At 39.0% G+C, this 12,007-nt stretch overlaps 2 protein-coding genes across 4 annotated transcripts in view; both read left to right on the top strand.

The window, feature by feature from the left end:
• Positions 1–12,007, top strand: part of DNAJC1 (DnaJ heat shock protein family (Hsp40) member C1) — a 366,483-nt gene that overhangs the window by 295,754 nt on the left and 58,722 nt on the right. The window lies entirely within an intron of this gene.
• On the top strand, positions 11,085–11,491 carry LOC132504185 (non-histone chromosomal protein HMG-14-like). The gene has a single exon (XM_060121311.1). It carries the CDS (start codon positions 11,085–11,087, stop codon positions 11,388–11,390), a length of 306 nt encoding a protein of 101 aa, XP_059977294.1. The 3' UTR covers positions 11,391–11,491.

Below are 12,007 nucleotides of genomic sequence, written 5' to 3'. Positions count from 1 at the left end.
AAGATAAATTTGAACTTTGCATGTTAGAAAATCTTATATTTTGCTGAATTGGCCCTTTGTATTAAAGCTGTTTCTCACTTAAGTAAAGCTTCAGGAAGAAAAGGAAAACTCTTTTTAAACATTGTCTCTGACTATTATAGACTGGATAGCAGAAAAGACATCCCAATGAATGATTTACTATATGGTGCTGTTAAAAGTGCATTTCATGGTTTTCTTGATCATCAAGACAGAAAATGGCCAGTATATTTGAGAGCACGAAAAACTGAGATATTTATGTGTCTGGTAGTCTTATTTTATTAAAATCCTGTTTTAAGTCTACTGAAATCACTTTCAACAAATATTAAACACCTATATTTTATAAGATTCTTTTAGAGGTAACTTGTTTGATAATACTAGAGTACAAAAGATGTCAAATCTCTCAGTTTTTCCAAAGAAATTTCTGACTTTAAGCCCTCCCCCATCAGGGTCTGTGAGAAGCCCACTGTTAGTCATTCTTTGGGCCCTGGCCCCTTTCCCAGTTGTCTCTCCAAAAAGAAGTCACTCGGTCTGAGATTACTGCTTTGTTGATTATCTGAGAATGCCCTCTAATTTCTTCTGAAGTGAGTCCCCTTTGCTTGTCCTCCTGGTTTCGGCAGTGTGGTGTCTGTAGTCTCTGATACAGCAAGAGGCCCACTGGCAACTGCTCTCCTCATGCCAAGCTAACCAGGGGTCTCGCCACCGCTCTCAAGCTTGCCTCCAAGTGCAAGTATGTCATCATATCCTGTTACCAATTTTAGGGACTCTTCTGTCCCCCCAGTTGTCTTGCCCTTTTCTTCAACGCTTCCATTTGCACTCAGATTTTCTTTTCCACCCTCATCTCTTCACACACAATTGGAGCCTAATGGCTTCGGTATGCACTGGATAGTCCTGAACTAGGACACATTTCTTTTAAGCAGTAAAAAGTAAACAATACAGCAGGTTTTTATATCCTGCTGTATTAATTCTTAGTAACTCATTTTGTTATAGAAGTTTTCTCTGAGTGGGAAAAAAGAATGAATATCACAGTCTTCAGTTTTACAGACTAAGATAAAATGAAAGCACACCATAAGAAACTACTTTTGTGTGGACTGAAATATGTACACCAGATTTATATATCTGTTTGTGTATATCACATTCATGCATATATTCAAGTACATACATGAGTAGACAACAAAGAATACTATGAGAATTAAATGGAACATATGTAAAAGTGGCAGACACATCGTAGCCCTTCAATAAAATTAATCTTAATTAGATAATTTTCTAAAAGAATTAGTGGTTTTATGGTTCAGGTGGGTGATTACCAGCATGTGTTATTCTACCAATATTCTCTAACACTGTCTTTAGTTTCATAATGTCTTAAGACTTTTTCCTAGATAGCTGAGAAACCTTTTTTTAAACAGTCATTTATTTTGTGATGGCTATTTAACTTTAACTTTTATTTATAAATTTGTTTTCTTCTTAGAAACTTTCTACAGTGGCAACAGTTTACAGTCAACTTGAAGAATGCTAAGATAATTGATAAGTCTTTAAAGTGTGTCTTTTGTTGCGCCCAGCTACCTTATAATTAATGACTGCTACCACACCACCTGCCCTCTTCTGCCTTGAGTCTTATCACATCGATGTTGCTTTGAAATCTGAGAATCCTTTCCACTTCCTGACAACTAATATGCTACTAGTTTTAGTCCAACATCATATTACTGATTAGCTGAATACTATTTCCTGGTTTTCTTTCCCTGTATCTCTAAATAAACCACTTTTGTCTTAGGATTATGATATTATAGAAAAAATACTTAAATTAGATTTTTTTTTTTGGCAGAGGGAAGGAGATCATAGAGAAGGTGAATCATAGTATACTAAATGCTTTCTAAAAGGAAAATTTTGATAATATTTAAAATATAATTAGGTATACCTATGGAGAGAGAGTTTTTAAAAATCCACATTTGTTTCTCATCTTCCTTTTATAATGTAAGGGTTTTTTTCTGTATACTGTAGTATAGGATTTAGTTTTTGTGCTTTGTATTGTTTCCCTTGCATCCAGTCTTATTAATAATATAAGTACGTATTTTTAGGAATAAGCTGAGATACAATTCTTATATTATAACTACCTGGGCACTTATATTGTTCCTCTTCCTCCACTATAAACCACCTGATGGTTGTGCTCATACCCTTTTAATTTTATATCCCCTGTAGTGTCTATAGGGTAAATATTAATTGAATTCACTTGTTGAATTAAACTGATCCCACTAATTTATTTCACTCCATCACTCAATACCATTACATGTTCTTATCCTTTGTGTGTTTATCTTTCAAAAGATAATCTTACTTCCATGAGATTAAAGTTCCTGGGAGTATCTCACTGTATTTGCCACTAGGAGTCACAGGGATAGGACCAATTTATTTTGATACTGGATTAGATTCAACTTTCTGGACCAGAAAAGCAGTTTTCCAGTGTCGTTCTTTTAAGAAGAGATAACTCTGATACAACAATATGGTTACTATTGAGAAAATAATAACTTCCTTTGCCTGAGTAAAATGCCCACAAGGCCAGAGTGTGTTCCCGATGGCTAATTTATTCATCTGTTGTGTGGATCAGTCTGCTCCCATAAATGTGATCAGTTTATTCTCTCCCATGCTTAATCTGTAGGTTAAGCTAAATTACATGTAGAAGACCCTTTATCAATATACCATGAAAATCACTTTCTCATGACTCAGAGATACTCAAAGTAGAGAGGAGAGTGAATTCTTGGAAGAAAGACATGTTGAGCAAAGACACAAAGGTAAGACATTTCAAAACATGTTCAAGATGAGATGGCAGAACATTGTGTCTGGCTTCCAGAACACAGTGGGAGTAGACTGTGACCTAAGGCTGGAAGGACAGGTAGGTAACAAAATACACAAGTTTTTGAATGCCAGACTAAGAAGTTTATATTTTAGGTAGTAGGGAATCTTTGGATTTTGAGCTGGAAGGAGTGAGGTGGTGATGTGCTCTGATTTTTCTTTTTTTTTTTTCTGGCATGCCATGCGGCCTGTGGGATCTTAGTTCCCCAACCAGGGATTGAACCAGGGCCCGGCAGTGAAAGCTCCAAGTCCTAACCACTGGACTGCCAGGGAATTCCCAATGTGTTCTGTTTTAGAAAGACGACTCTAGCAGCAGTAGACTGAAACTGTAGAGTGAGAGTAGAAAGAAAAGAAATTCCAGAAATGATACGGAAATAAAGTTCAGATTTGCCTGTAATCATAGCTAACTAGTCAGTAGTGGAGCCAGGGCTTAAATGGTCTGTCTGACTCTAAAACCACCTACTGTGCTCCCCTACAGTGTAAATGTGGTCACCCCTCAGTATTCCGAGGGGACTGGTTCCAGGACACCGCTCCCAACCCCAGGACACACAAATCCACAGATGCTCAAGTCCCTTTATTTGTGTAGTATTTGCATATAACCTATGTACATCCGTCTGTATACTTTAATCTCTGGATTACTTATAATACCTAATACAATGTAACTGCTATGTAAATAGTTGTAAATACAATGTAAATGCTGTGTAAACAGTTGCTAGCATGCAGCAAATTCAAGTTTTGTCCTTTTGGAACTTTCTAGAATTTTTTTTCTGATTATTTTCAGTCCGGAGTTGATTGAATCTGCAGATGTGAAGCCCACAGATACAGAGAGCCAACTGTATACTGTTATTATAATTATTTAAATGTCTGTTTATTAGGAGAGAGAACCATGACTTTTCATTTTTATGTCCCAGGGTCTTAGCACAGTGCCTAAAAAAACAGTGGGAACTTCATTAGTTCAATCAATAAACATTTATTGAGCACCTACTAGGCATTGTGCTAGGGTGTGCATATGATTCAGCTCTAGTAGATTACTGCCAGTTTTCTGAAGTAATTATAACCAATGTATGCATACACACCAATTTATGAGAGTTCCTGTTGTTCCATATCCCTGCCCACAGTTGGTATTTATGTCTTTTTTTCATTTTAGCTCTTCTAGTTCGTGGTATACCAATGTGGGTTTTTTAAACATTTTTTTTAATTGAGGAGAAATTCATATAACATAAAATTAACCTTTTAAAAGTGAACTCTTCAGTAGCATTTACATTCACATTGTTGTACAACCACCTCTGTTTAGCACCAAAACACTTCATCACCCCAAAAGGAAACTCTGTACCCATTAGGCAGTTGCTCCCTATTCCCTACCCCTGTCCCCACCAGCCTATAGCAACCACTAATCTTCATTTTGTCTCCAATCCATTTTGTGGATTTACCTATTTTGAATATATCTTTCTTTCTTTCTTTCTAAATTTATTTATTTTTTATTTATTTTTATTTTTGGCTGTGTTGGGTCTTCGTTGCTGAGCGCAGGCTCTCTCTAGTTGCAGCCAGCGAGGGCTACTTTTCATTGCGGTGTGCGGGCTTCTTATTGTGGTTTCTTGTCCTGTTGCAGAGCACGGGCTCTAGGCACATGGGCTTCAGTAGTTGTGGCATGCGGGCTCAGTAGTTGTGGCTTGTGGGCTCCAGAGCGCAGGCTCAGTAGTTGTGGTGCACGGGCTTGGTTGCTCCATGGCATGTGGGATCTTCCCGGACCAGGGCTTGAACCCGTGTCTCCTGCATTGGGAGGTGGATTCTTTTTTTTTTTTTCTTTTTTTTTTTTGCGGCATGCGGGCCTCTCACTGTTGTGGCCTCTCCCGTTGCGGAGCACAGGCTCCGGACGCACAGGCTCAGCAGCCATGGCTCACGGGCCCAGCCACTCCACGGCATGTGGGATCCTCCCGGACCGGGGCACGAACCCGTGTCCCCTGCATCGGCAGGCGGACTCTCAACCACTGCGCCACCAGGGAATCCCAGGAGGTAGATTCTTAACCACTGAGCCACCAGGAAAGCCCTTGGTGGAGATTTTTTTGAATCTGTAGATTGCTTTGGGTAGAACTCATATCTAACGATATTGTCTTTTAGTCCATGAACATGGGATGTCTTTCTATTTATTTATGTCTTTAATTCCTTTCAGCAATGTTTTGTAGCTTTTATTGTACATGTCTTTCACCTCTTTGGTTAATTCCTAAGTATTTTATCCTTTTTGATGCTATTATAAAAGGATTGTTTCATAATTTCCTTTTCAGATTGTTCATTATTAGTGTATAGAAATGCAACTGAGTTTGTTGGGTTTTTTTATTTGTTTTTACTTCTTCCTGTTTTTATAAACCCAGTTTATTCTGGCTTTGTTTTCTCTCTCTGTTTCTATCCCTCCCTTTGAAATCCCTCAGTGCTAACCATCCTAGTCCAGTATCTCATGGCCTCATGACTGCTAACAGTTTCTTAACTATTATCCTATCAGTTCATCCTGTTTGCTTCTCTCTGATTAGAACTTTTAAAATACTTTTAAAATTTCACTGGGGAGTCACTCTTTCCTAGAGTATTTTCTTACTCATCTTACTTCCCTTATCTGAGTTCTTATAGCACTATTTCTGTACCACTTAATCTTATATTTGAGTGTATAGTGCCTTGAACTACCTAGTATTCTATTGGTTATAATTTTTTCCAATTAAAAAAAAAAACTTGCTGACTGCCTGCTATGTGGGAAATAATGTGAATGGGTGATACAATGATAAATAAGACGTGCCCAATTTTGTCCTTAATATTAGATAGCATTTATTAAGTGGCTACCATGTGTCTGATACTGTTCTATGAACTTTATATATAACTCAGTCCTCACAGCAACACCATGTGGTCTACACTATTTTCTTCATTTTACACAGGAGAAAACTGAGGTACAGAGAGGTAAAATAACTTTTTCCAAATTAGTTAGCTAATAAGTGACAAAACCATGATTCAAACCTACTTCACCAGCTTGAGAATCCATGCTGTTAGCCACTACCACTATATTATCCAGTTGAAAAGGCAAGACAGAGACCTAAATAAGCATAGTTTGAGGTTTACTGTAACAGCTTTGTGAGAAGGTTAAAGAACTTTTACAGTTCAGCAGATGGCAAGATTACTTCCACCTAGGACAAAAACAAAGGCATTATGAAGGATTTGGAAGTGGGGTAGGGAGAAACATTCCACAGACAGGAACTTGCGTGATATAAAGCACTCTTGCGAGGAGACTCTTCAGAACATATTACCAGGCACAGTGAGTAATGTAGTTTAACTGCAAAGGATGCGTGAAATGGTAAAGGGAAATAAGTTTATAAAAGTGGGTTGCAGCCAAGTCATAGTTCTTGAATGTGAGATTAAGATGTTTAAGTCATATTTTGTAAGTAGTGCAGTGATATTTTAAAGTCTGTGTCATAGAAATGTTTGACTGTAATTATGCAAAAGGTCAAAGAGAGGAGAAGGACTAACTGGAAAGTTATTGCCGTAGGCTAAGTAAGAGATAATGAAGCCCTGAATTAGGTAGCTAGCAGGGAAAGTAGAGACTGGAGGAGAGACTGTGTGAATCTTCCTGAATCTTCAAGATTTATCAACTGATTGATTGGCTATACAGCAAGGGTGGTGCTGGGAGACTAAAAATGCCTAGTGGGTGGTTGGAAGAGGCAGATGCCATTAACAGAGATAACAAAGAGCACAGTTAGGACATGACAGTTTGGGAGAAAGGAAGATATATAATCAGTTTGAGACATGCCAAGTTTATGATGCCAGTGGAAGGAAACATTCAGCGATAACGTAGATTGTTGGGTTTTTTTTTTTTGGCTGCATTGGGTCTTAGTTGCGGCACGTGGCCTTTTCGTTGCTGCGCGCGGCCTCTTCGTGGCGCGTGGTCTCTTCGTTGCGGCGCTCGGGCTCCTCTCTAGTTGTGGCTCGCGGGTTTCTCTCTAGTTGTGGCGTGCGAGTTTTCTCTCTCTGTTTGTGGCATGCAGGCTCCAGAGTGCGTGGGCTCTGAAGTTTGCGGCACGCGGGCTCTCTCGTTGAGGCGCGCAAGCTCAGTAGTTGTCGCATGCGGGCTTAGTTGCCCCGCAGCACGTGGGATCTTAGTTTCCCGACCAGGGATTGAACCCAAGTCCCCTGCATTGTAAGGCGGATTCTCTACCACTGGATCACCCGAGAAGTCCAATAATGTAGAATTTAAGAGGTGAAAATTAGAGGTGTAACTATTAGAGACCTTGGTGTACATTTGATACCTAAATCCAGGGAAGCATGTAGAGGAAAAACATCTAGGGGACATATGGAAAAATCAGAACCACCAAAGGAATATTCCCAGGGTAAGGAGAGCCAGAAGATTACGGTGGATTAAAATCGGAAGTGAGAGAGTGGAATGTTTCAGAGAGGTAAAACACATGTGGCAGATTTCATAAAAAGCATTTATGAAATCTAGGTTGTGAGAACATGAGTTTTTGTGCTTATACATGCTATTTCGTATTGTTTTTCCCTTAGACCTTTGTTTTTCTTTGCTTCTATAATTGGCTGCTCTACTTCAAATTATTTTCTAGTTGTTATATCTTACGAGTGAATTCTAGATTCCTTCAGAGCACTCAGAAATCATAGACTAACTGTGGTATCTACACATGTTATATAGACATGGATAAAGTGAATATTAGGTTATTAACTTAAGAGTAAATATAGATTAGCCCTGAGTAAGGCTCCCTTGGCAGATTTCTAGCAGCATAAAAGATGGAGCTGATATGAATGAGCCCTGCCCTTCCAATATAAGATTAAGTGTTACGAACAAAAAAAAATAATCATAGCCTTGATTAAAGGAATAAAAGGGAAATCCAGTTTCGTTTTAAGGCCAGCAACAGCTCAAAACCGTAGTCAAAAGCAGGAAATGACACCACAGAATATAAGCCTTGGTGCCTGGGGTTTTAATACTTACTTCAAGCAAAAATTGTGCCTTTGGGTCCACAGGCAGCTGGAATTGGGCCCCCTGCATAAAGCCTAGTCTCAAAGGGCTACTGTTTTGTGAAAGAATGAGAAAAATTCAGTGGTCCAGAGCTATTAAAACCCTTAGGACCCTGACAGAAGCCAATGCAAAAACTGTTCTCTACCACAAAACTTAGGGCTTTGGGAGCTCCTGTTAAGGAAGTTTTTTTTTTTTTTTTTTTTTTTAAGGAAGTATTTTTTAAAACATCAAAAACCTCAGTGAAGATGTGCTCACAATATAAATATAAACTGTGAGGATAGTCAACAGATGCAACAAAGAAGAAAACTGTCCCTCTAAGAACAGGAGATAAGAAACCTAATCTGAAAGATGCCATAAAAATAATCATTTTAAAATAAACAATTAAAGAGATAAAAGAAGGAATAAAACCTTAATGAAAGAACATGACAGGATAAGAGAAAAAAAAGAACTATAAATGAAATGTTCATTGATTTTTTTTTCTTTAATGGTTGGATTAAACTACTGAAATGAGAATTAGTGAATTGGAAGATGATCTGGTCAAATCACCCAGAATACAGAACCAAGAGATAAGGAAGGAAAATATGAGAATGCTTAGGAGACATGGGAGATAGAATGAGAAAGTACAGCATATATCTGTCTAATGACAGTTTAGAAGAAGCGAATGGGAGATGCAATATTACCATGAAATAATGGTTGAGATTTTCCAGAAATGGCAAGAAAGACAAGTCCTCATATTTAAGAAGTACACAGTATCCTGAACAGGCTAAATAAAAACAATCCACATTTAAACAAACCGTAGAGAAACTGTTCAGCATTAAAGCAAATAGAAAATTTTAAACCAATTGTAGAGCAAAAATTAAAGAACACCAGTTATACTAACAATTACCTTCCCATCTGAAACAAAAGGTATCAGAAAAAGATAGAAAAATATCTTCAAATTGCTTAGAGAAAATAATTGTCAATGTAGCATTTTATACCTTGTTAAAGTATTAGTTGAGAATAAAATAAAGATATTTTCAGGAAAATTAAGACATCAATTTGCCATTGACAGACCCTCACTTTGAAGGCAAATAAAGGGTATACCTCAGCAAGAAGAAAATTGAATACAGGAGGAAGGAGAGGGCATCAAGAAAAAGTTCTAACTCAGAAAAAAGTAAGCATGTTGATAAATCTTAAGCACTGACTGTAAAAGAAATTATTGTAATGATGATGACTAATTTGGAGGGGTTTAAAAACAGTATGACAGCAAAACTTAGAAGATGGGAGAAGGAAATCAGAAACATTTTAGCATCCTTAGCGTCCTTGTATTGAGTGGGAGGAGGATAGAGATACTAATTAGACTTTGTCAATGATTATTTTTTAAATATAGGGGTAAAACTATAGTATGTACAATTTTCAAACCAATAGGGGGAGAAAAACACAGTAAGAAAAATAGAATATAGGAAAAGAGAGAATAAAAGATACATAAAAGAAGATACAAAAGCATAAGATAAAGAATAAATCCAAATATTTCAGTAATCACAATACATGAAAGTAGTATTCTCAAATTGAAAAACTAATACAAAATGTGGCCACGTGTTATTAGAGAAACATCTAAAACACAGTGTCACTGAAAGATGGCAAGTAAAGAGAAAGAAAAATTCAGAACTCTGACCCTTATAATCTTTATGCATCTAACAACATAACCTAAATTTACATGGCAAAAAAATGCACAAATACCACACCTTCAAGGACCAGATAACCTCTGTCTTATATAGGTATTCTAATATTTGTAGAGGAAAATCTCCCCAAGTTCTTTTATGAGGCTAATGTAAATCTTAATTTCAAAATTAAATATGTATTATGAAAAAGAAGAGATCACTGTTACATATGAACGTAGATACAAAAATTTCCTAAAAATGTTAGGTATTGAGTTTTAAAAAGTCATTTTCTAATCCCTGCGGTTTGCTTTAAAAGTTTCTGCTCTGTTAAATGAGTATGATAGTAATACCAACTTGGAAACATGTAATATAGGCAATCCGCCGGGGCTAGCCCAGCCTAGATCAGCCATCTCTGAGTGTCCCACAGACTCATGTGATAAATAAATGCCTGTTGTTTTATATACTGAGATTTTCAGTTGTTTGTTTTGTAATAACAAGCTAATACATCTGGCAAAGTTAAAATTTAGATGTTGCCGGGCTTCCCTGGTGGCACAGTGGATGAGAGTCCGCCTGCTGATAAAGGGGACACGGGTTCGTGCCCCGGTCCGGGAAGATCCCACATGCCGCGGAGCGGCTGGGCCCGTGAGCCATGGCCCCTGAGCCTGCACGTCCGGAGCCTGTGCTCTGCAATGGGAGAGGCCACAGCAGTGAGAGGCCTGCGTACTGCAAAAGAAAAAAAAAAAAAATTTAGATGTTGCCAACTATGTGGAGGAAACATGGGAAATTTCCATTGCTTTTTAAAAAATATTTTTTTTATTTGCTTCTTGGCTGCGTTGGGTCTTAATTGCGGCACATTGGATCTTCATTGAGGCATTCGGGATCTTTTGTTGTGGCGCACGGTCTCTTCATTTTGGCGCTGGGGTTTCTCTCTAGTTGTGGCGTGCGGGTTTTCTCTCTCTAGTTGTGGTGCGCAGGTTCCAGGGCGCGTGGGATCTGTAGTTTGTGGCATGTGGGTTCTCTAGTTGTTGGGCGCGAGCTCAGTAGTTGTGGCGCGTGGGCTTAGTTGCCCGTCAGCATGTGGGATCTTAGTTCCCTGACTGGGGATTGAACCCGTGTCCCCTGCGTTGGAAGGTGGATTCTCTACCACTGGACCACCAGGGAAGTCCCAAATCTCCATTGCTTTTGATGGGAAAGTGAATTAATACAATTACTTTGGAGAAAAGTTTAGTGATACCTAATTGCAAATTTGAAGATACCCACATCCTATTGTCAGGAATCAGTAAACACACAAGTAGGTAAAGAGTCATTTAAACGGGCTTCCCTGGTGGCGCAGTGGTTGAGCGTCTGCCTGCCGATGCAGGGGACACGGGTTCGTGCCCCGGTCTGGGAAGATCCCATATGCCGCGGAGCGGCTGGGCCCGTGAGCCATGGCCGCTGAGCCTGCGCTAAAAAAAAAAAAAAAAAGAGTCATTTAAAGGATATTCATTGGCGGGAGGAGCAGCAGCGGCCAGGCAGCCCAGCTTTGCGAAGGCTCTTGGCGTGCCGCGGCCCATAGGTACCCGGCAGGCGCCAGCCCCGCCGCCACGATGCCCAAGAGGAAGGTCAGCTCCAAGGAGGGGGCAGCGAAGGAGGAGCCCAAGAGGAGATGGGTGAGGTTGTCAGCTACACCGACTCCTGCAAAAGTGGAAACGAAGCCAAAAAAGGCGGCAGGAAAGGATAAATCTTCAGACAAAAAAGTGCAGATAAAAGGGAAAAGGGGAGCAAAGGGAAAACAGGCTGAAGTGGCTAACCAAGAGACTAAAGAAGACTTACCTGCAGAAAATGGAGAAACTAAAAACCAGGAGAGCCCAGCCTCTGATGAAGCAGGAGAGAAAGAAGCCAAGTTTGATTAATACCACGCACCTGGTCCTATCACTGGTCCCTGTCTCCCTTCTTGTACAATCCAGAGGAATATTTTTGTCAACTATTTTGTAAATGCAAGTTTTTTAGTAGTTCTAGAAACATTTTTAAAAAGGAGGGAATCCCACCTCATCCCATTTTTTAAGTGTAAATGCTTTTTTTTAAGAGGTGATATCACTTGCTGGTTGTTTATTTTTTGGTACAACCAGAAAATAGTGGGATATTGAATATGGGAGGCTTTGATTGTCTTGGGTGTGAGCTTAACATTCCACAGATGGTGGGGTAGCTTTTATATCCTATAATACAAAGCATAGTCAGTTGTGCATTTAATGTCTTAAACACTTTAAATTACTACTCTTCCCACGTTGTTTTTGGTAGAATTGTTTCCTAAAGCAAACCACTCACCCCTTGATCTTGGCTCTCCTGGGCAGAATTTTGTGCACTCTGTTAACATCTTTGGTCGTGGTAGTCCAGTTCTTCTAGTAACTGTTAATGCGCTGTGAACGATTGACAATTTGAGTATGTAGTGTATATGATATTAAATTGCGAATTAGTGGGACTTACGATGTAACAGCATATCAATATTTGAAGATATTGGTACTTGATATCC

The sequence above is a fragment of the Lagenorhynchus albirostris genome, chromosome 1, assembly GCF_949774975.1.
Source record: "Lagenorhynchus albirostris chromosome 1, mLagAlb1.1, whole genome shotgun sequence".
Lineage (NCBI taxonomy): Eukaryota > Metazoa > Chordata > Mammalia > Artiodactyla > Delphinidae > Lagenorhynchus > Lagenorhynchus albirostris.
This window is presented reverse-complemented; position numbering and strand designations above follow the sequence as displayed.